Source organism: Eucyclogobius newberryi, unplaced genomic scaffold, assembly GCF_026437365.1.
Source record: "Eucyclogobius newberryi isolate DKJ021-1_F unplaced genomic scaffold, fEucNew1.0.hap1 SCAF_13, whole genome shotgun sequence".
NCBI classification, from domain to species: Eukaryota; Metazoa; Chordata; class Actinopteri; order Gobiiformes; family Gobiidae; genus Eucyclogobius; species Eucyclogobius newberryi.
The window spans coordinates 31808456-31830766 of record NW_027315757.1 but is presented as its reverse complement, the minus strand read 5'-3'; the positions used below and the strand labels follow the sequence as shown (position 1 = coordinate 31830766).

The following is a 22311-nucleotide window of genomic DNA, read 5'->3' as shown; positions in this document are numbered from 1 at the left end:
AGAAGATACAGTACATTATTACTACAACCACTTCTCTGGAGTGTATACACGTTTTGACCTTCCTCCAACCTTGGCCAGACAACAGTGCAATTCAGTGCATTACAGTGCATTACAGGATGGAAGCAATCATTCTTTAAATGGCACAATGTGTGCTTATTTTTGCATTGATTACATTGTATTGTTTTACAAACACAGATTCAGAAATATCGTAGTTAAAATATGTAACTTTACACAATTCAAAAAAGATTTTGTTGTATTATCAATAATTCAGTGACATAATATGGCCACTAGAGGACGCCATTGGCTGTAATGATGGCTTAGTTAGTGACAAAAAACAAGCAGTCTGTCTATTACATATTATTTATTCCTATGAAAGGTCACAAATATCTGCCATAAATTCTTATTTCCGATTGTTTTTAAAGCATTTAACTCAAGTCATTTTCTTCTTTACGGTTGTTTACTTCCAGCGCCCGCCCACCTTCCCTTTGCCATGGCCCTTTTTACTGTGAACACACAAGATGAGATGTGATTGTAGAAGGGAAAAAACAACATGATTTGTGAACGTTTACTTACAATTTCTGGGCGTGTTGGATTCTGTTCAGTAGCACGACGATCTACACGAAAAACAAAGACCATAAACATAAATGTCACGTTTATAAAAGTGAGTCAAATGCTTTCTCATACTTCATATTTCTGATGCTTCATGTGCTCCATGTAGTCAAACTTCTCAGACTCCAACTGGTAGATCCAATCCCACATCTCCTGGGCCTTTTGCCTAGAAAACAAAATAAAATAAATCTGTGCATCTAAATGAAATGTGGAGAGATGCTGTAATAAGTTCATATTCTCTCACAGCTTTATCATAGTCTGCTTGACCATAATCATACGCCGGCTTTACCTGAGCGCGTCCTCTCTCTCGTTGTCGACGTTCAGTGGCTGTCGTCTCTCGGTCAAAGTCTTCATCTTGGATTCTTTTCCTGTCAAACGCTTTCCCCTCCTCGTCTCAGCCTGCACCACACGCACATTATTGACATCGTGTTTCTCACATTAACAATAGTCATAAGAACAGATCACACCTTCGCCAGAAAGCCCCCAAAGTTGGACATGCCAGACAACACTTTCTTCTTCTTGGCGTCATCATCTGCCTTCTTCTTGGCCTCCTCTTCCTCTTTCCTGTGGCGCTCCTCCTGAATATTTGAATTGAATTGAAATGTCATTTTAAGAACACTGATAATGATGATTTACACGTCTTAATATATAGTATAGACCTCAAGGATCTCTAAAACCGCTCCTCAGTCATTATCAGTCAAATGTGGTGAGGACGAGGGCAAAACAAAAAAAATATAATCGTATTTTTGGGAAGAATTTTAGTAGAGAACTTACAGCAATCCTGTTTTGCCGGTCCTTCTCTTTTTCTGCCCGCACTCGCTGAATCTCAGCTCTTTCTGACCGGCGATTCTCCTGGACACAGCAGTGTATGAATATTACATTTCAGCTCAACTGATATAGAATAAACAGATAATATTGTGAAATAAGCTAAATGGTAGTCAAATACATCTCCGTTACAGTTTGTTGTCATGTATTTGAGATCTCTTGAACTCACAATTCGGTCCTTGAGCCCGATGAGCTCCTCCTCGTCCTTCTTCCTCTGCTCAAAGTGCACTTCTATCAGAGTCTGCAGCTCCAGCAGGTCCTTCTCCATTCGCTTTCTGTGGATGTCCTGAGCAAAACACCACACTTCAAATCCTCTGTCAATGTTAAAATATAAAAATGTGTGTGAGTTTGAAAACTACAGGTTTTTTTGGATGTTATTGCTTTGCCTGGAAAGTTCCCTGGCATGGCATTTAACTTATCTATTACTATGGAAACAAGCATATGACAGATCCTGGCCAAGGTTCAGGTCAGCTCTGTGGAGAGGCGACCCAGCTCACTGTAAGAATACTTAAAAAAACAAACTAACTGTAACTGAATAAAATACTAGATATATCCAAAAAGACTTATTTGGTCTTCCTTAACTCTAGAAGCTCTTGTTTCTTCAGGCCAGTATATTCTTCTTCTTTGTTGTCATACAGACATGTTTTGTTGTCTGCAGCTAAAGATGATTGCAGACAAGCAGTGGAAACTATGTCAAGCTACAACAAACACTGGTCTGAGGAAGGGAACAAAATGATTTAGATAGATAACTTTTATACCACAGAGACAAGCAGCACTTATGTCCCACATATATCTCTAAACATATTATGTTTAGGGACATACAAGATGTTACTGGTGCAATGTCACTATAAAGTTTTCTCTACAATTATTTTTTTTATTTACTCAGGTTTCTGCACTGGCTCCTGTGGCTCAGAGAAGAGACTTTAAAGCAGCTCTGCTGGTGTACAAGTCTCTCCATGGCCTAGCACCAAAGTACATCTTGGATATGTTAGTGCCATATGAACCATCTCAGACTCTGAGGACCTCAGGGACCGGCCTCCTGCTGGTGCCCAGAGTCAGGACTAAACATGAACCGGCCTCTTGCTGGTGCCAGAGTCAGGACTAAACATGGACCGGCCTCCTGCAGGTGCCAGAGTCAGGACTAAACATGGACTGCCCTCCTGCTGGTGCCAGAGTCAGGACTAAACATGGACCGGCCTCCTGCTGGTGCCAGAGTCAGGACTAAACATGGACCGGCCTCCTGCTGGTGCCAGAGTCAGGACTAAACATGGACCGGCCTCCTGCTGGTGCCAGAGTCAGGACTAAACATGGACCGGCCTCCTGCTGGTGCCAGAGTCAGGACTAAACATGGACTGGCCTCCTGCTGGTGCCCAGAGTCAGGACTAAACATGGACCGGCCTCCTGCTGGTGCCAGAGTCAGGACTAAACATGGACCGGCCTCCTGCTGGTGCCAGAGTCAGGACTAAACATGGACCGGCCTCCTGCTGGTGCCAGAGTCAGGACTAAACATGGACCGGCCTCCTGCTGGTGCCAGAGTCAGGACTAAACATGGACCGGCCTCCTGCTGGTGCCCAGAGTCAGGACTAAACATGGACCGGCCTCCTGCTGGTGCCCAGAGTCAGGACTAAACATGGACTGGCCTCCTGCTGGTGCCCAGAGTCAGGACTAAACATGGACCGCCCTCCTGCTGGTGCCAGAGTCAGGACTAAACATGGACCGGCCTCCTGCTGTTGCCAGAGTCAGGACTAAACATGGACCGGCCTCCTGCTGGTGCCAGAGTCAGGACTAAATATGGACCGGCCTCCTGCTGGTGCCAGAGTCAGGACTAAACATGGACCGGCCTCCTGCTGGTGCCAGAGTCAGGACTAAACATGGACCGGCCTCCTGCTGGTGCCCAGAGTCAGGACTAAACATGGACCGGCCTCCTGCTGGTGCCCAGAGTCAGGACTAAACATGGACTGGCCTCCTGCTGGTGCCCAGAGTCAGGACTAAACATGGACCGCCCTCCTGCTGGTGCCAGAGTCAGGACTAAACATGGACCGGCCTCCTGCTGTTGCCAGAGTCAGGACTAAACATGGACCGGCCTCCTGCTGGTGCCAGAGTCAGGACTAAATATGGACCGGCCTCCTGCTGGTGCCCAGAGTCAGGACTAAACATGGACCGGCCTCCTGCTGGTGCCAGAGTCAGGACTAAATATGGACCGGCCTCCTGCTGGTGCCCAGAGTCAGGACTAAACATGGGGAATCTGTGTTTCAGTTTTATGCAGCTAAAATCTGGAACAGTCTTCCTGAAGATGTGAGACATCTCATCATGACGTGATGGACCTGTGGACCCAGATGCCCCTCCCCTGGTGAAGTGGTCCCTGCCCTGTGTGGACGGTCCCTCATCTGCCTGAAGAGTGGGTCCAGTTCGCCTCAGTCGGTCCCTCATCTGCCTGAGGAGTGGCTCCAGCTCCAGTCTCCCTCGTGTCCGTCTATGAGAGTCGGATCTCTCCTTCACTGGAACTCCTCCAGGTTTCTACGCTTTTTTCCCAAAGAGGTTTTTTTTGTAGTTATTCCTGGCCGAGAAGGAGAGTCTAAGGACAGAGGACCCTGGGACATCGTCCCTCGCCACCACAGACATTGTCTGACTCCATCGCCACCACAGACGCTGTTGATTCATTTCTCCCTGTGGCCCTCAGAGGCAACTGTTGTTGTGATTTTGGGCCTTACAAAAATTAATTGATTTGATTTGATTTGAGACAGGTTCTACTCTGACAATGTTCAAATCTAAGCTAAAAACAGTTTTGTTTAGCTGTGCATATGACTGAAAGGATTTTCTTTGCACTCTTCTCTTTTATGACTTAAATTGTTTTTAATTAGTTAATTTTATTGCATCTGTAATTTCTTTGTGATTTGAATGCATTTTTCCTGCTGTGTGAAGCACTTTGAATTGCCTTGTGTATGAAAATGTGCTCTACAAATAAACTTGCCTTGCCTTCAATGCTTGCACTATTCCTTTTGTATTGTGCTGTGACTCTGCACAATCTCTGTCTGTCTGAACTCAACAAAGCAGCGTCTGTTATTTGGACTTACATCAAAATCCACTCTGTCTCCTTCTGGAATCTTCGGAGGGGCCAGATTGGGAACCAAAGGTCTTCAGATACAAAACATTGTGTGATAAGTGATTCAACAGTCTGATAAGATATATTATTATAAAACTGCACATACTTGGGTCGAGGGCGTTCCTCTTCTGAAAGAATGAAAAAAAACATATAGCACCGTCATTCATAGTGTTTTTCTCAAGAACTCGGAACTGTTTAGATGTCAATAAAAGCATCCCCATAACCACCCCAAATAGCATATACAATAATGTGAGAAAACAGGTGAGGAAATACATGAAATTCAACCAAAATACATCAACGGCCAACTCTCACCTTCCTCCTCCACGGCATCTTGATCTGAAGTGAGACAAGCAAGCAAGTGGAGAAGGGCATCATGGGATATCAGCCAGACAGAAGCGATGATGAGAAAAAGATAACAAACAGCTGCTTAAAACTACAATCTCCATCATGCACCGAAACAGGAAGATGTAGTTTCAGCTCGATATGTGCCCTAAATGAATCCTACCAGTGCCAACTCTGATTCCTCACCTTCCTCGTGTGCGTCTTCATCTGAGGCATCGCAGCGTCACAGCCACCGTGTGACGAAGAGAGCAGCAGAGCCAAGAGACAGAAGCAGCATCAGCAGAACAGAAACACAGACACGCTTCAAACTACATTTCCCAGCATGCCAGAGACGGTGGGAAGATGTGGTTTAAATCAGAGCCTACATCTGCTTCTGTAGAATCTATACATACCGGAGCGAGAATACAGGAAGGAGGATTGTGGAGGGTACGAGAACTGTTTGAACCCAAATCAATCAAACTATTGTATGTGACAAGAGCCAAAATGGAGGATAGTGTAGTAATGATCAGCCGAGCCAAGAGAAATACGCAGCAGCATCAGCAAAAGCACAAAGATGCTTCAAAGTACATTTTCCGTCATAATAAAACAACTGCTATCAGGATGTAAATTTAAAAGAAGCATTATTTATACATATATCACATTTCTCCTGAATCAGTAAGAAACCACAGACACAGGGACTATGACTTTACATGTTACATTAAAGCTGGGGTACCTCATTTTTAAACTGCAAAAGGAGGAAGTAGGTATTGTGTTTAAATCTATCCATCTATTTGTATGCATTTCTTTTCAGGCAAATTCACAGCTTTAGAACAGCTTGTGCGACGCTGTAGTGGACAAACCCCGCGCAGCCAATCAGAGCGCCGCTTTCGGCTCTTGGAGTGTTAAAATACGTTATTATCAGATGTATTAACATGCAGAGGTCTCATTTCAAAAACAAAGGGCTGATTTTACAATAGAAAGCACAAAATTCCCTCATTTACAAAAAAAAAATGGTCAGGTACCCCAGCGTAACTACGTCTCCAACTCACCTTCTACCTGGTCTTCTTGCTCTGAAGCCCAGACCAGACCCAAAATGGAGGATATTGTAGTGATGATGAGAGCAGCGTCATGGTTACGCAGTCAAGCCAAGAGACAGAAGCAGTGATTGACACCAGAGCAAAAGTAGAATAGAAAAACTACAATTTCCCAGCATGCGTTAAAGAGGAAGATGTAGTTTTATGGCACAAAGACAATAAGCATATGTAAGCAATAGATACGTTTACGCCTGGGTTTAATACAAATGAATTATATAGCACCTTTTTTGTGTTTTAACGGTCTGTAAATAATGTTGTGTGTTCATCACTCACCTTCTTCCAGCGTATCAAGCTCTAAAACACCAGTCACACATCAGCACAAGCAGAGATTGATGTTGATGTGGTGAGAAGAGCATTATGGGAACCAGCCATGCCAAAAAGAAGAATATAAACAAAAGCAGAACATTGAAAAGTCTGTGTGAACTAATATCCAAACTTGAATAAGCACAGACTGAAGCAACAGTACCGACAATGATTGCTCTAGCAGAATGCAAATTACAGCATACATTTAATTGCCAAGTAAAGATATTTTGCAAGTATGTGCTGAATGATGCTATGAGGGCTTTTTAACAATAAACAAATTCCAATAGCACAAAATGAAGTTTATGTCTGTGCCATGTCTCACCGTTCACACCGTCCTCTTGGGCGTCTGGCTCTGAAGCAGCAGCCACACACAGGCATGAGCCAAGAGGGACGACAATCATGGTCATCATGATTATCAGGAACAGGAGAGAGGAAGAGAAGGATAAGCAGAGGAAAAGAAGAGGAAAAGCAGAGGAGAAGCAGAGGAAAAGAAGAGGAAAAGAAGAGGAAAAGAGGAGGAAAAGCAGAGGAAAAGCAGAGGAAAAGCAGAGGAAAAGCAGAGGATAAACAGAGGAAAAGCAGAGGAAAAGCAGAGGAAAAGCAGAGGATAAACAGAGGAAAAGCAGAGGAAAAGCAGAGGAAAAGCAGGCAGTAGCCCAAGTGAAGTTTAAAACTAGCATTTCCCATAATGCAGCACAGCTACAGTTTTAACAATGGCTAGGAAGGCTTAAATTTTACACCCTATTTAAGTGTTTTGACTTGGACGGGATAAATTAGTGTAACAATCATTTCAAATCTTGCTTACCAGTTTTTAGAAGAACACAAACATCATCATAATCACACACTACACTGAATAATACATTTGTGTTTCATGAGGGATGTAGAGCTGTCACCCACCTTCCTCCAGGATGTCTGGCTCTGAAGCACAAAGTCAACACAAGCGATGATGGACAAAGGTGTTATAATGTGAAGGGCATCGTAGGATATCAGCCAAGCCAAGAGACACAGGAGAGAAAAGCAGAATAACAGACTAAAAGCAGACAGAACAGGATGAAACTGGCTGATGTTGCACCTGAAGCCACGGTCACAGTAACACCTTTATGCAAAATGTAGTAGTTTAAAGCCAGCAAGCATTTAGCCCTTAAAAAAGGCTATTTAAACGAGTGTTGTATGTGTTATTTGTGTTGTATTACCTCAAACGATCCATACAGAAATACTATATAACAGTAGCATAGACGTACCTCGGTGTGGTTCTGTCGCCCCGACCAGCCAATAAGCAACAAAGAATGCAATATGAGAAAGTCAGTGTTCAATGAAAATACACATATGATTAAATATTGACAGGTTTAGGATAAGACACACATTTGAACCTGCAGACTGACACGAGCACCTTTATTAGGTGTTTGAAACTGTGGCTGAAATCAGGACAGAACTGTGCACATGGTGATGTATAAAATGAAATGTATTGTGTATAGTCTGTAAATGTTGCATTGTTTTAATTCTAAAAGCCTCCTATGGACAGGTGTTGAAAATTAGCTTATTTTGCTATAGCACTTAAAACATTGCATCTGGTTCGTCCAATGCTATGTCCATATTAAATAAATGGAAAAAAAAAAAAACAATAAAGAATAAGAAGTATTTAAGTTGTGAAAATGTAAATTCAATTATTTTTCACCTTCTTCCACAAACTCCTCCTCTTCATTTTCTGAACAAAGAAGGCAACACAAAGCACATATTATAAGATACATTCTTCACACAGCACAAACGGAGCTGATCGTACCTTCTTCTGCCTGCTCCTCCCTGAAACGTGAACAAGAACGAGAAACGTGAGAAACTGTCAAAAGCACGATGGACGTGAATGACACTCCCAGATACTCACTCATACTCTTCTTCTACGTCCGACATGGCTGCAAACACACACATGACATTATTCATTGTAGAGTTGGTGTTACACACTTTTACAGCCAGTAAATATTAGTGCAGATGGTTAGTCAACGCTCAAATAGCTGGTAGTTGAGACCAGTAGACCTACAGGTAAATGCATAGTGTTGTGGAAAAATATAATCTGGCCCTTTGCCTTTTTCAATTGTCAATTCCATTTCAATTCTATTTAGTCACAGCCTGACACAACCCCTCTTTGCCTGGAAATGTACATGTCTGGACCTCCTGGAGTGACCAGGAAGTTCCCCGTTTTGTTTCACTCTAGGACAAAGACAGCAGGACATGTGAATTGAATGAATGCAAATGTTATCCACTGTCTCCTTCCTGAAACCCCTGTTCCTTTCCCCCCTTTGTACCTGAGTGACCGGTAACTTTCAACTTTCGTGTTGGGTCATGTGACTAATGTGTATAAATAAGGAGGACCTGGGACGAGGGGGAGAACTGATCATGTGATGTACCAGAGAGAGAGAAACGCCTGATTAAATCACCTTAACGTTGAGACAAAGCAACTTGCTTCCTTGCCCTATTTTTGCCATTACAATTGAGAGAATAATAGAAATAAAGTGAGTTAAACATTGCTGTTAGGTTATCAAGCATACTGTCTATAATAAGAAGGGTTATTTTACGGGCCTTTAACATTTGTGCGACTCTAGAAGCTCAGTAAAGGCTTGTACAGGCACATATCCCGTTCATTCTGATGCACAGTTACACAGGATATGTTTCAGCTGGAAGCTTTCTAGTATGTGTTAAATTGTGCTTAGCTTTTTCCTTGAAGACAATATTACTTATGTGTCCTCAACGTATGTCTATTATTAGCACAAGATCAAATTCATTGGCTGCCGCTCCTCTAACAGGACAAACTATCAGCTCATCACAGGTGGACATACTCCCCATGCCCTGCCATAAATCTCTGTGAACATTCAAAGGCACGCGCACATACATTCTTCTGGCTATTAATGGTGCCTGCGGGCTGCCATTGTCCTGATATAAAACCAGGCTGAGACAGATCTGGCAACGCACAGCGACTCGGATTGACGAGGAGGCAACAGGTGAGAATGTGACGCAGGTTTGCAGATAATGTTTCGAGCGCTTTCTAGTCTCAACTCTGGCCGTCTTAGCGTCCGGCGTGAGAAAGGGGAACGCATCCTCTTGAGTCAACAGCCACTTGACCTGACCATTCTGGCAATTGTCCCGGAAGCTAACAGACATAAATCACATATATATATATATATATATATATCAAAATCTACTATTCCTGAAGAAGAAAAATAACAACATAAACTTGTAACAAATACTAACAAATACATATCAGAAGAAACAAAAGGGCCTTCGGAGCTAGTTTGCTGTTCTAGCGACAATATTCAACTTAACTACCAGTTACTACTAAATGTGCAAATCTATGAGTACAATAAATTACATTTGTATAACAATGTTACTGTGTAACGCAAAACATTTGAAATGATGGCATGTAAGAGCTTTACTCTGATGAAAGCTGCTCATCCTCTCTGGGATCACAGGCCAGTCCTCTCGGAAACTGTCAGTTAAACTAAAGGGTGAGGACTGAATCTGTCCAGGGATTCTGGACATGATTCAAGTTCCACCAAGTCAGAGTCATCAGCTGCAGCTCAGATAATTTTAGTCAAGGACATGTGTGTAACGGCATAGGACATAAAGAATAGACATGACGCTGTTACCATGGCTATTGTCCTGTGTTGACAAATGTCTCATCTTGATGTATGACCTGTTCCTCAGGCTGATTAGGAAGGTTATGAATATCTTTTACAGGCAAATGCCACGTTCGCAGGGCTAACAATTCAACATATTTGTAACACCCTGATTTCACATTGAGGAGTGTGTGGTGGTATTATTTGTGGTATGACCAAAGGTTTTCTCACTACTCGATGTTTTGTGAAGACATTCTGAATAAGTTACTCACACCATTACCACTATTACACATTCCTGGAATTTGACATGCCTCGTTTGAACCGTTTATTGGTGTAAACAAATATGAAAGTGAACGTGTGCCAAATATTCTTCATTTTTAAAAGGGACAGTGCATATTCCTTAACATATGACAGCGTATAGATATAAATATGACAGATCCGTTGTCCCAGGACAGGCTGATGGGAAAGGTTAATCCCTGCTCCTCCAGCACATACATGTCCTTCTACCTTTCCTCCAGTGGTGTCAAGTATGGATAACGTGTCTAATGTAATGTTCTTTTAGTGCCCATAAAGCAAGAAAGGCATCAAGTATGATACCTGCAGCTACCTTGAAATGCATACTTGGACTTTGTTGATCCAAAATTACAACACGATTAATTTAAACCTTTATTCTTTGGCAGTTCTCCTCCTGGTTTCACATTCTCTGTCGGAGCACAGCGCGTTACAAGGTGCTGCTTCATTGAGGAGAGCTGCTAATGAGATGACAACACAATAACACGGCCCCACACACTCCACACTGGGTTATGCAGACACCTGTTTGAAGCAGGGCACTAAAGTTAGCTGGAGCCTGAGCTCATGCTATTAGCATTCAGAGCAGTTGCCACGGAGAAGACAAAGACAACAATGACGTTCCCAAACATAGTCTTTAAGATACTAATGATTGTACTCAGCTGAGAGAGCTTAAACTAAGGATAACACACTGGATTACGACATTAGTCAATCCGACATCATAGACTTTTAAACATGTTTCAAAATAAGTTATCTGTGTGTGATAGGAGTAAATTAACGTTTTAAAAAAAGCTCCATTAATGTTTAGAAAGTATTATCATCAAGAATAATACTTACACTGAAATAATTCATCTCACAGATAGGCTGTCTATATAAAATAGTATCCTTTTGCTCCTTGATGCTCTGGTTTGTGCCTCTTTTTGGGAGATGGATAAGGATCATTTAAGACCAAGAACATCAGATGATCCTGGTTTGATTCTCAGTGTGTGTGAGCGCTGTACTGTGATGTCCAGTGGCATTGAAGAATGGATAAAGCAGATGTGTCAATGTAATGATATTAAGGTTATTGTGCAGAACGGCTCTATCCATGGCTGGAAAGTAACTAATCATAATATTATAACATTCATATATTCAAGTTACTGAAATTGAGCACCGGTAACTTTTTGGGGAAAGTGTATACTTTTTTGGCTTTTTTAAACTGCACTTTGTATTTGAAAATACTTCTTGCCATGCAATGTAATTAGCTACATTTAAAATGGGAGACACTACACAAGTTTAAATCGTGCCAATCCAGTTGTCTTTCTGCTTTCTCTGCTCCTTCCTAGTGGTCACCTCCAGAGTCTCGCTCTAAAACCTACAAATCAAGTTAGAAATCTGGGGCTAATAATGGACTCAGACTTGACCTTTAACAGCCACATCAAATCAATAACATCAGCAGCTTTTTACCATCTAAAAAACATTGCCAAAATCAAAAATATTGTGTCAAAACCAGATTTGAAGAGACTTATCCATGAGTTTGTCTCCAGTAGATTAGACTACTGTAACGGCCTGCTCACTGGCCTCTCCAAACGAGCTGTAAAACAACTGCAGTACATCCAGAACGCTGCTGCTCGGGTCCTGACCAGAACCAGGAAGTATGATCACATTAGTCCTGACCAGAACCAGGAAGTACCATCACATTAGTCCTGACTAGAACCAGGAAGTACCATCACATTAGTCCTGACTAGAACCAGGAAGTACCATCACATTAGTCCTGACTAGAACCAGGAAGTACCATCACATTAGTCCTGACTAGAACCAGGAAGTACCATCACATTAGTCCTGACTAGAACCAGGAAGTACCATCACATTAGTCCTGACTAGAACCAGGAAGTACCATCACATTAGTCCTGACTAGAACCAGGAAGTACCATCACATTAGTCCTGACTAGAACCAGGATGTACCATCACATTAGTCCTGACTAGAACCAGGAAGTACTATCACATTAGACCTGACTAGAACCAGGAAGTACCATCACATTAGTCCTGACTAGAACCAGGAAGTACCATCACATTAGTCCTGACTAGAACCAGGAAGTACTATCACATTAGACCTGACTAGAACCAGGAAGTACCATCACATTAGTCCTGACTAGAACCAGGAAGTACCATCACATTAGTCCTGACTAGAACCAGGAAGTACTATCACATTAGTCCTGACTAGAACCAGGAAGTACCATCACATTAGTCCTGACTAGAACCAGGAAGTACCATCACATTAGCCCTGACTAGAACCAGGAAGTACCATCACATTAGTCCTGACTAGAACCAGGAAGTACCATCACATTAGTCCTGACTAGAACCAGGAAGTACCATCACATTAGTCCTGACTAGAACCAGGAAGTACCATCACATTAGTCCTGACTAGAACCAGGAAGTACCATCACATTAGTCCTGACTAGAACCAGGAAGTACCATCACATTAGTCCTGACTAGAACCAGGAAGTACCATCACATTAGTCCTGACTAGAACCAGGAAGTACCATCACATTAGTCCTGACTAGAACCAGGAAGTACCATCACATTAGTCCTGACTAGAACCAGGAAGTACTATCACATTAGACCTGACTAGAACCAGGAAGTACCATCACATTAGTCCTGACTAGAACCAGGAAGTACCATCACATTAGTCCTGACTAGAACCAGGAAGTACCATCACATTAGTCCTGACTAGAACCAGGAAGTACCATCACATTAGTCCTGACTAGAACCAGGAAGTACCATCACATTAGTCCTGACTAGAACCAGGAAGTACCATCACATTAGACCTGACTAGAACCAGGAAGTACCATCACATTAGTCCTGACTAGAACCAGGAAGTACCATCACATTAGTCCTGACTAGAACCAGGAAGTACTATCACATTAGACCTGACTAGAACCAGGAAGTACCATCACATTAGTCCTGACTAGAACCAGGAAGTACCATCACATTAGTCCTGACTAGAACCAGGAAGTACTATCACATTAGACCTGACTAGAACCAGGAAGTACCATCACATTAGTCCTGACTAGAACCAGGAAGTACCATCACATTAGTCCTGACTAGAACCAGGAAGTACTATCACATTAGTCCTGACTAGAACCAGGAAGTACCATCACATTAGTCCTGACTAGAACCAGGAAGTACCATCACATTAGCCCTGACTAGAACCAGGAAGTACCATCACATTAGTCCTGACTAGAACCAGGAAGTACCATCACATTAGTCCTGACTAGAACCAGGAAGTACCATCACATTAGTCCTGACTAGAACCAGGAAGTACCATCACATTAGTCCTGACTAGAACCAGGAAGTACTATCACATTAGTCCTGACTAGAACCAGGAAGTACCATCACATTAGTCCTGACTAGAACCAGGAAGTACCATCACATTAGCCCTGACTAGAACCAGGAAGTACCATCACATTAGTCCTGACTAGAACCAGGAAGTACCATCACATTAGTCCTGACTAGAACCAGGAAGTACCATCACATTAGTCCTGACTAGAACCAGGAAGTACCATCACATTAGTCCTGTTCTCAAGTCTCTGCACTGCCCCCTGTAGCTCAGAGAAGAGACTTTAAAGCAGCTCTGCTTGTGTACAAGTCTCTCCATGGCCTAGCACCAAAGTACATCTTGGGCATGTTAGTGACATATGAACCATCTCGGACTCTGAGGACCTCAGGGACCGGCCTCCTGCTGGTGCCAGAGTCAGGACTAAACATGGACCGGCCTCCTGCTGGTGCCAGAGTCAGGACTAAACATGGACCGGCCTCCTGCTGGTGCCAGAGTCAGGACTAAACATGAACCGGCCTCCTGCTGGTGCCAGAGTCAGGACTAAACATGGACCGGCCTCCTGCTGGTGCCCAGAGTCAGGACTAAACATGGACCGGCCTCCTGCTGGTGCCAGAGTCAGGACTAAACATGGACCGGCCTCCTGCTGGTGCCAGAGTCAGGACTAAACATGGACCGGCCTCCTGCTGATGCCAGAGTCAGGACTAAACATGGACCGGCCTCCTGCTGGTGCCAGAGTCAGGACTAAACATGAACCGGCCTCCTGCTGGTGCCAGAGTCAGGACTAAACATGAACCGGCCTCCTGCTGGTGCCAGAGTCAGGACTAAACATGGACCGGCCTCCTGCTGGTGCCCAGAGTCAGGACTAAACATGGACCGGCCTCCTGCTGGTGCCAGAGTCAGGACTAAACATGGACCGGCCTCCTGCTGGTGCCAGAGTCAGGACTAAACATGGACCGGCCTCCTGCTGGTGCCAGAGTCAGGACTAAACATGGACCGGCCTCCTGCTGGTGCCCAAAGTCAGGACTAAACATGGACCGGCCTCCTGCTGGTGCCAGAGTCAGGACTAAACATGGACCGGCCTCCTGCTGGTGCCCAAAGTCAGGACTAAACATGGACCGGCCTCCTGCTGGTGCCAGAGTCAGGACTAAACATGGACCGGCCTCCTGCTGGTGCCAGAGTCAGGACTAAACATGGACCGGCCTCCTGCTGGTGCCCAAAGTCAGGACTAAACATGGACCGGCCTCCTGCTGGTGCCAGAGTCAGGACTAAACATGGGCCGGCCTCCTGCTGGTGCCCAAAGTCAGGACTAAACATGGACCGGCCTCCTGCTGGTGCCAGAGTCAGGACTAAACATGGACTGGCCTCCTGCTGGTGCCCAGAGTCAGGACTAAACATGGACCGGCCTCCTGCTGGTGCCAGAGTCAGGACTAAACATGTGTTTCAGTTTTATGCAGCTAAAATCTGGAACAGTCTTCCTGAAGATGTGAGACAGGTTCTACTCTGACAATGTTCAAATCTAAGCTAAAAACGGTTTTGTTTAGCTGTGCATATGACTGAAAGGATTTTTCTTTGCATTCTTCTCTTTTATTTCTTAAACTGTTTTGTGATTTCTGTAATTTCTTTGTGATTTGAATTATTTTTTTCCTGCTGTGTGAAGCACTTTGAATTGCCTTGTGTATGAAATGTGCTCTACAAATAAACTTGCCTTCCTCTACTGACAAACCCCTGACAGAGAATATGCGGATTGCCATTCAAAACAACTTCATGCAGCTTTTAACAGTTTAAATAATCAGGATTTGTACAAAGAACAAATGTAAATAATATTAAAACATTATTTTGTTTAAGTATTATTTATATGCGTTTTTACTTGAATGCAAATCTAGCAGCAGGACTTGTACATTTAAGCAACTTTACTTTCCACAACTGTCTCTATCTATGTAAGTAAGTGTTCTCTCACCAAATTAACCTTTCAAGCCATTTTGATTGTAATCAACAGTTGTCATAGATGTTACAATGTTAAACACACATAATTTAAAAATGCATAGTTTATTATGCATTTTCTGTCCATTAAGAAACATGTTTTAATGATTACATTAATGACAGACACATACAGAGACGTACCTGCGGTGGAGTGACGAGTACAACAGGGACACAGGGACACGGGGACACGGGGACAGTGGCAGACTGGAGAATGACTATAGTGTGGAGCCAGGGGTTTTATACTAAATGTGGGAGCAGCGCTGGTGTGTGCGTAAGCAGGGATATAACGGTTATACATTACCAGAATAACTGAGAGCGTGGCTGAAGGGCCAGGGGCCACATGTGGATTAGAAAGACGAGCAGCCTCTGGGATCAGGCAAGAACAGAGGGATGATCTCACTGGACAAATGCACGGCTACCACCAGACACCAACTGCACACGGGACAGAGAAGAAGACTGACCAGATCAAAGACAGTATTCACACAAACCCACAACTGTAATAGTTGATTAAATTCCATATGATCTTCAGATAGCTGTAGATTAAAGGTCTGATGATCTATGGTATATAGAAGCGAGTAGATTATAGAAGTCAATATACAAATCAAGAATATGTTTCTACTAACCAAGCGATTGGATTTACTCACTGGTCACTGAGTTTATTCACATTTAAGAAGTACTAACCAATTTGAAGTGGCCAGTATGAAAGTGCAGATGTATTTTTCGATATATTTTCATGTTTTTTTGCATAATAGTGGCTATTGATAGTATAGATAGGCTATCTATGTAGTGCACAATGTAGAAGAAAGTACAAAATAAGGTAACACTTAGAGAACTACACTTTGATTAGGCTTAATGAAGAATGAACAAAGACATCAAGCTTACTAACTACTTAAATCATTGATAAACTATTCAACTATTTATTTAAGGTTTACCAAGGCAAAGTTTAGGTGTAGTTATTATAAAATTGTACTCATAGTATTATCCATACCTATAAATGTATTTCACATCAAGTTCAAATAGCTTATGCATTTACAACCACCATCACCACACTGACTATAAGATGTTTTAACACAAAGAAAATTATACCTGTATTTACTATAATGGTAAATGCTCAATTATAACTGACAAAAATATTATAGATTAAAAAGTAGTCTTGTGAAAAGCAGTTTAACTATGCGACATGGAGGAATTTGAGAGGGAGAAATAGACAATTGGCAGCTCTAAATTCATGAGAAATTCCACAATTACACATTTTATTCTTTCAAAAATTGGTGCCATACTTTACACAAACCATCTAGTTTATGTAACTCTAGTTGAAATTTTAAACCTGCTACAATGGACTCATTTTTATAGAAATATGCAAACAATGTTTGAAAAAAAAATCAGTTTATTACTATATAAACAATAAATATGCAGAAAATATTTCCATTATGAAGATGCAACAGGCAGAGTAATTGTAAGGATCTGGAAAAGAAGAGACTTGGTGTCATTCATGTATGAAAAGTAGATTTGTCTGTCTGATTGTATTTGGATGTACTTGAGTGGTGGTGTTGTACTGGGCCATGCTGCTGTCCTGCTCCACCAGAAAAGGGTGGAAGATGTCCAAGTGGTACAGAGAAGGCCGGGCATTCAGAACCAGTCTGTCCTCTCCCACGTCCAGCAGCAGAGAGCGAGCTGAGGTCTGATCAAAGAGCGTTAGTCAAACTAAATGAGTAGATGATAGAACAAATGAGTAGTTAATTACAAGTGAGTAGTATTAACTTAGGGATGTATATTGAGGTCATGGTACTTTTTCATCCTCTAGCAACCTCAAACCACCACATTATTATTGGATTGTTTGAGAGTGTTTTTCCTTACTATTCCAGGAAGCTTTATCTCTGCTATGAGGTACTGTGCCTCTCCAGCAGGGGGCTCCACCAGCAACGTGAACTCGGGTCTGAGGACACAGAATATCACCACCATCAAGAAAGTACAACGAGTGCTTTGTAGAGACATTTAAACAGCAAATGTACCTTTTGGTAGCAGTCAGGCTCTCCCTGACGAAACAAGCAGACAAAAATATTAGAAATGCATACAAATATTTTTATTATCATATATTTATTGTTAAGCAATTTTTCTTCTTCTTCTTTCTTTCAGATATAAAACTTTATACTTGCATTCATTACGATAGAAAAGGCTTTATTGTGTTTGGTTCCGGTAGGTTTCAGAGTCAGTGGCACAGCTTTTCAATTCAATTATGACTTTATTTTATCTATGTTAAAAACTCTATCTTTTTTCCGTGACATACTGAGGCTGCAGCTCCTGGATGACCGGGCGGCTCTTTGTCCGAATACTCTGCTCTCCAATGGAACCCAGAAACTTCCTGTTCTTTAAGACTTTCCAGTCTGTTGGAGGGAGAAACATAAACATGATTAGCCTTTATGATAAACCCAGATCTGCAGATAGACAGAGTGTGCGCACCTCTGCTCAGCTCCAGGCCGTACTTATTTTCCAAACCCTCCACAGACACTAGGATAATAAACTGCTGAAAGAGAGGATCCTTCTGCAATCACATACAAATACTATTTTACCTGATGTTATACTTATAATAAGAATACATCAGTCTAGTATGTCTACTAAGGTTTCATACTAGAGCTGGTTAATTCATTTAATATTGAAATGCATTAAGAAACCTTTCATTGTTATGCATACTGGACACACACGCGCGCGCGCGCGCGCGCGCGCGCACGCACGCACGCACACACACACACACACACACACACACACACACACACACACACACACACACACACACACACACACACACACACACACACACACACACACACACACACACACACACACACACACACACACACACACACACACACACACACACACACACACACACACACACACACACACACACACACACACACACACACACACACACACACACACACACACACACACACACACACACACACACACACGCACAAACACACACACCCTTTTGTGTGTGAGAGAGCACCCAGAGCGCCGGGGCAGACGGTCTGGGGGAACTTGAGGGACTGGCGTGTTTTAATCTGTTAGTTTTGTAATTGTAAGGAATAAATTATTGTGATCTACACGACCACGATCCTGTCTTGTTTTACTCAGTTATATTAGAAGCCGACAGTTGTATAACTAAGCATAGGATTTTATTTTAATATAAATAGCTGTTCATCATCATCAGATGTTAATTATGATCAACAGTGTGTGACAGTGTAAATGTGACATTATAAATAAAAATAAATGTTGATACACACATTGCTTTGATTAGATTTTGTTAAAATATAATAAAAAGTACACACCTGACAGGTCTGGAAGAAGTCCTGGTTTATGACCACGTCATACGCAGAGCAGCCCTGAGAGTCTGACACACACAAGACAAACAAAGTTACAACTCACTCATGTAACATGTTATTCAATAACATACACTTTAAGTTAAATAAAACTGCTGTCTGAAGGTAAAGTTTAGATCAGCCCAAAATTATTTTTTTTATGAATGTTTAATCTTCCACTGAATTAATTTGGACTAAAATCTAAATACCCATCCAGAACTGAGCAACTCTGCCTCTTTCACTGTGGCACGCAGCTAATGTTTATTTTTCTGTAGCTATGTAACATTTTTGTACGATACATGTGATAATTGCATGAATAATTGTAAGGAAGAGATCGGGGGTAAGTGAAAATTTACATTTTCATAGCACTCAAGCCTCAAATGCAGGACAATACAGTATTGTGGGCATGTGGAGAGAAATCTGCTGTTGAAACTATTTGCAGAAGATGTAATATCCGTACTGTTATCAGTTTCTGAGTGGGGCTCTCCGAGACTCATAGGAACTCTAAATCCACTGGGGTCCTCAGACTGGAGCAGTTCCACCAGCTCGTCCCGGGACAGGTCTGGAGGGGGCGGGACCGAGTTTGACTGACAGATGTTAATGAAAACCTTCTGCTTTGATGGCTCTATTGCTGTCTTGATGCACATGCCTGGTACAAGATGCAAAAGAGTTTAGTATATCAGTGTAGGTTTCAATTGAACAAACACACATATTTCAAATAAATCATAGTGAAAATTATACAAAGGACAAAGGAAGAACTACCACTTACCTGGCTGTGGTCTTATAACTCTAGAGTCTGGCATTTCCTCCTGAATTTTGCCCATTGTCTGATCAAAAGATACACGTTTATTATAATGTATTTATATATTAGTATATAAATTGTTTAGTGTAAAAAAAATCAATGATCACCATCGTATAGTAACGTGTATAGTGACTTATAGTGACTACATCCTCACCTGCAGGAGCATCTGCTGGTACAGCTCCTCCTGCTGCTGGAGCTCCAGCTCAGAGGTCAGAAGTGAGGAGTCCGTAGTCATGACGACGAGGATTCACGGAACTTAAATGTTAAGTCAAATGTTTGTCTGGTTAAATAAACTGTGCAGTTCTACTTTGGAAGAGAAGCGTTAGCTTAAGATCAAATACGCAGCACAACCACGTTAGTAAAGCACAACCCACATTACAAAGTGCAATCCGAAGCTTGTTTTTGTTTTGGACTTGGTTTCAAATTGATTTTGTGCCATAAAACTTCTTATAATAAACGTTTACCTCTTCGGAGTATGAGTCTGGCAGCAAACTTCTTCTTTTTTGTTTTAGGCGGTTGGAAACCACCTGACGGCGCGTTACCGCCCTCTAGCGGCAGGAATGTGTGGACCATGGTCAGAAAGGCTCATTTTTTTGTTTTGTTTTATTGACATAAAGCAACACAAACATTGACAGACTATAATGCACTATAATGAACACGACAGAGTACAGTGCCCAGGGTTGAGGTTTGTAATACAAAGAGTAACATGCTACAATTAAGATGGATTGAAAAATGTCCCATATACTTCTAGTGTTTTTATAGATTTTTTTTGTTCCAGCCCATATTTAAGGAGCTTGTTGTGCAAATTGTGCAAATCATATACCAGTAACTTGAAGGGGGATTTCATTTTAGAGGATGTGTTTTTTTCTAATAAAATCAGCAGATTGTACAGAGCCCCGCAAGTGACATCAGCAAAATATTATATTTTCCATATTATTATTTTTTTAATCATCTCGTGGGAACGTGATAATCATCTCGTGGGAACATGATTTAAAAAATAGAAATAAAAATAAAAAAATATGGAAAAAAAAATAATAATATTTCGCTGATGTCACTTGCGAGGCTCCGTAAGATTGACTATATATTCCAGATCTTTATTCTTATGTTGAAAGACTCGTTAAAAGAGATGTTTTAGTTTTTACTTCTTTTTGGCAAAAGTTCAGTAAGTAGAAATGTCTATCATGTTATCAATAAGGAAATTGCTGGGATAGATATTTTGTGTATATCTTTCCATTGCATTGGTCGGTTTTTCTGACTTTGGTGGTGCAGCAGAGAGATGACGGCAAAAAAAAAATCTCATAATTTCGAAAATTATCTCGAAATAACAAGATAATCATCTCGAAACTCGTTATTACGAGATAAAAAAAAATCTGAATACAATGAGCTTCCGTACATAAGAACATCAGCGCAGAGGGCACAGTGTGCACTCTGTGAGGATGAATAGTGGGAGCCTTCATTCAGCTGTTCAGTAGCTGACAGCAGCTGACAGCAGGCGCGTTCGGGATAAGCAAAAACTGCAGATCCGATCAGCGTCATTCAACAGTGAAGTTTTCAGTTGAACCCTATTGGTCACACGAGCCTGCTGGGCGTTTTTTGTATGCTTCATTGGACACTTCAACTTTCGCCAATCATGGAGACAAGCCGTAGCTATTGAGACCACTCAGTCCAGATCAGAGGTTCCCAGGGCACGAGCACAGCTGCACAGATCACAAACCAAATACCAGAACTGTCAAATAAGATGAGAAGAATTAACACCAGTGCTTGTTAATGAGATAAAACACAGATTTGAGGTCACGCTTGGAGACATTTTATTAATTATACACAAATTTGAATAAAGCAGGACACATATACAAACTCATAATTCAAATTTCATGGTCAAATGACATAAGTGCAAAATTGCCTATAGTTTGCAGTGTTTATCTAGGCCCTCGTGTTTCTGGCGTTATTTGAGCTTGATTGAATAATGAGCAGGCACCAGCTTTGTAGCCTTTCTTTAGTCGCACTGAGCTATACTGTCTAGAATACTTTGTTTATGTGGAATCTTAACAAATTGAATACATTCAAGAACATGCAGAACACGGGTAAAAAAGACAAACCTGCAAATAGGTTACATTATTTTTCCCAGGAGAGACATTAACTCTTTATCCTGTAAGAAAGCTTTCTAACTATCATATGGATGAAAAACAGTTTAAACATTTCTAGATCAGGGAAGTCCTCCACTGAGGGCCGCATTTTTGGAATAGGGAAGGACTGGACATGAAAATGATTTATCTTATGTCCAAAAAATGCCCAACTCTTCACTAATACAATACAAAACTCTTCACAGAACACATTACACGGGTAACAGATTAGCTCAAATGGGTTTCACATAAGAGATTTGCACACATTGCACTCAGAAAGGTATAAACACATAAATCCACGCAACCTGGCACTGCACTCCAGTCAAACACTTTTGGGCAGAGGTCACACAGTCACTATCCACTACAGTGGGACATCTCATTGCCCCCCACTGCCTGCCTGAGAGGGGATCTCACATTTACTGAACAAACTGTAAACTTCAAAACACTCCTCACAGCTCTAACCATCGCCAAGAAAACTATCCTCACAAACTGGAAAACCTGCAATAACATATTTACATAACCACTTTAGACATCTTCTCACAACTTAATTTGAATGGAATGTACATCTCTACCCCTAAAA

The 22311-nt window shown here is 41.9% G+C and overlaps 2 protein-coding genes across 19 annotated transcripts; both read right to left on the bottom strand.

Annotated features, from left to right (window-relative positions):
- Window positions 1-344: 344 nt before the first annotated feature.
- tnnt1 (troponin T type 1 (skeletal, slow)) lies at window positions 345-15661 on the bottom strand. 18 transcript variants are annotated; one of them, XM_072443563.1, is made up of 20 exons: window positions 15589-15635; window positions 8135-8162; window positions 8036-8055; window positions 7931-7960; window positions 7497-7508; window positions 7153-7173; window positions 6578-6607; window positions 6226-6246; window positions 5908-5928; window positions 5066-5086; window positions 4850-4873; window positions 4644-4665; window positions 4509-4569; window positions 1604-1720; window positions 1384-1461; window positions 1077-1187; window positions 899-1008; window positions 685-775; window positions 574-614; window positions 345-503 (listed from the first exon to the last, which is right to left on the bottom strand). In XM_072443563.1, the coding sequence occupies exons 2-20, from the start codon at window positions 8158-8160 to the stop codon at window positions 458-460; spliced, it is 903 nt and encodes a 300-aa protein (XP_072299664.1). In that variant the 5' UTR covers window positions 8161-8162; window positions 15589-15635; the 3' UTR covers window positions 345-457. The 18 variants fall into 18 exon arrangements, with proteins under 18 accessions (XP_072299664.1, XP_072299649.1, XP_072299650.1 ...); XM_072443548.1 differs by lacking the exon at window positions 7497-7508 and having other exon boundaries at window positions 15589-15661; XM_072443549.1 differs by lacking the exons at window positions 6578-6607; window positions 7497-7508 and having other exon boundaries at window positions 15589-15661.
- A 1144-nt stretch (window positions 15662-16805) lies between these two features.
- On the bottom strand, window positions 16806-19894 carry pih1d1 (PIH1 domain containing 1). The gene is made up of 10 exons (XM_072443565.1): window positions 19766-19894; window positions 19579-19636; window positions 19270-19458; window positions 18780-18841; window positions 17908-17989; window positions 17735-17831; window positions 17460-17483; window positions 17305-17383; window positions 16985-17128; window positions 16806-16911 (listed from the first exon to the last, which is right to left on the bottom strand). The coding sequence occupies exons 1-10, from the start codon at window positions 19844-19846 to the stop codon at window positions 16876-16878; spliced, it is 852 nt and encodes a 283-aa protein (XP_072299666.1). The 5' UTR covers window positions 19847-19894; the 3' UTR covers window positions 16806-16875.
- Between the last annotated feature and the right edge of the window lie 2417 nt (window positions 19895-22311).

Excerpts from the sequence above, each read along its gene's own strand:
- tnnt1 (XM_072443563.1), bottom strand. The coding sequence starts at position 8,160 with ATGTCGGACGTAGAAGAAGAGTATGA. Across the intron at positions 6,247-6,577 it reads CCAAGAGGACGGTGTGAACG|AGCTTGATACGCTGGAAGAA; the intron begins GTGAGACATGGC and ends CTGGTGTTTTAG. Across the intron at positions 4,874-5,065 it reads TGAAGACGCACACGAGGAAG|ATCAAGATGCCGTGGAGGAG; the intron begins GTGAGGAATCAG and ends GTCTCACTTCAG.
- pih1d1 (XM_072443565.1), bottom strand. The coding sequence starts at position 19,846 with ATGACTACGGACTCCTCACTTCTGACCTCTGAGCTGGAGCTCCAGCAG. Across the intron at positions 19,459-19,578 it reads AGTTATAAGACCACAGCCAG|GCATGTGCATCAAGACAGCA; the intron begins GTAAGTGGTAGT and ends ATCTTGTACCAG. Across the intron at positions 18,842-19,269 it reads CCACTCAGAAACTGATAACA|ACTCTCAGGGCTGCTCTGCG; the intron begins GTACGGATATTA and ends TGTGTGTGTCAG.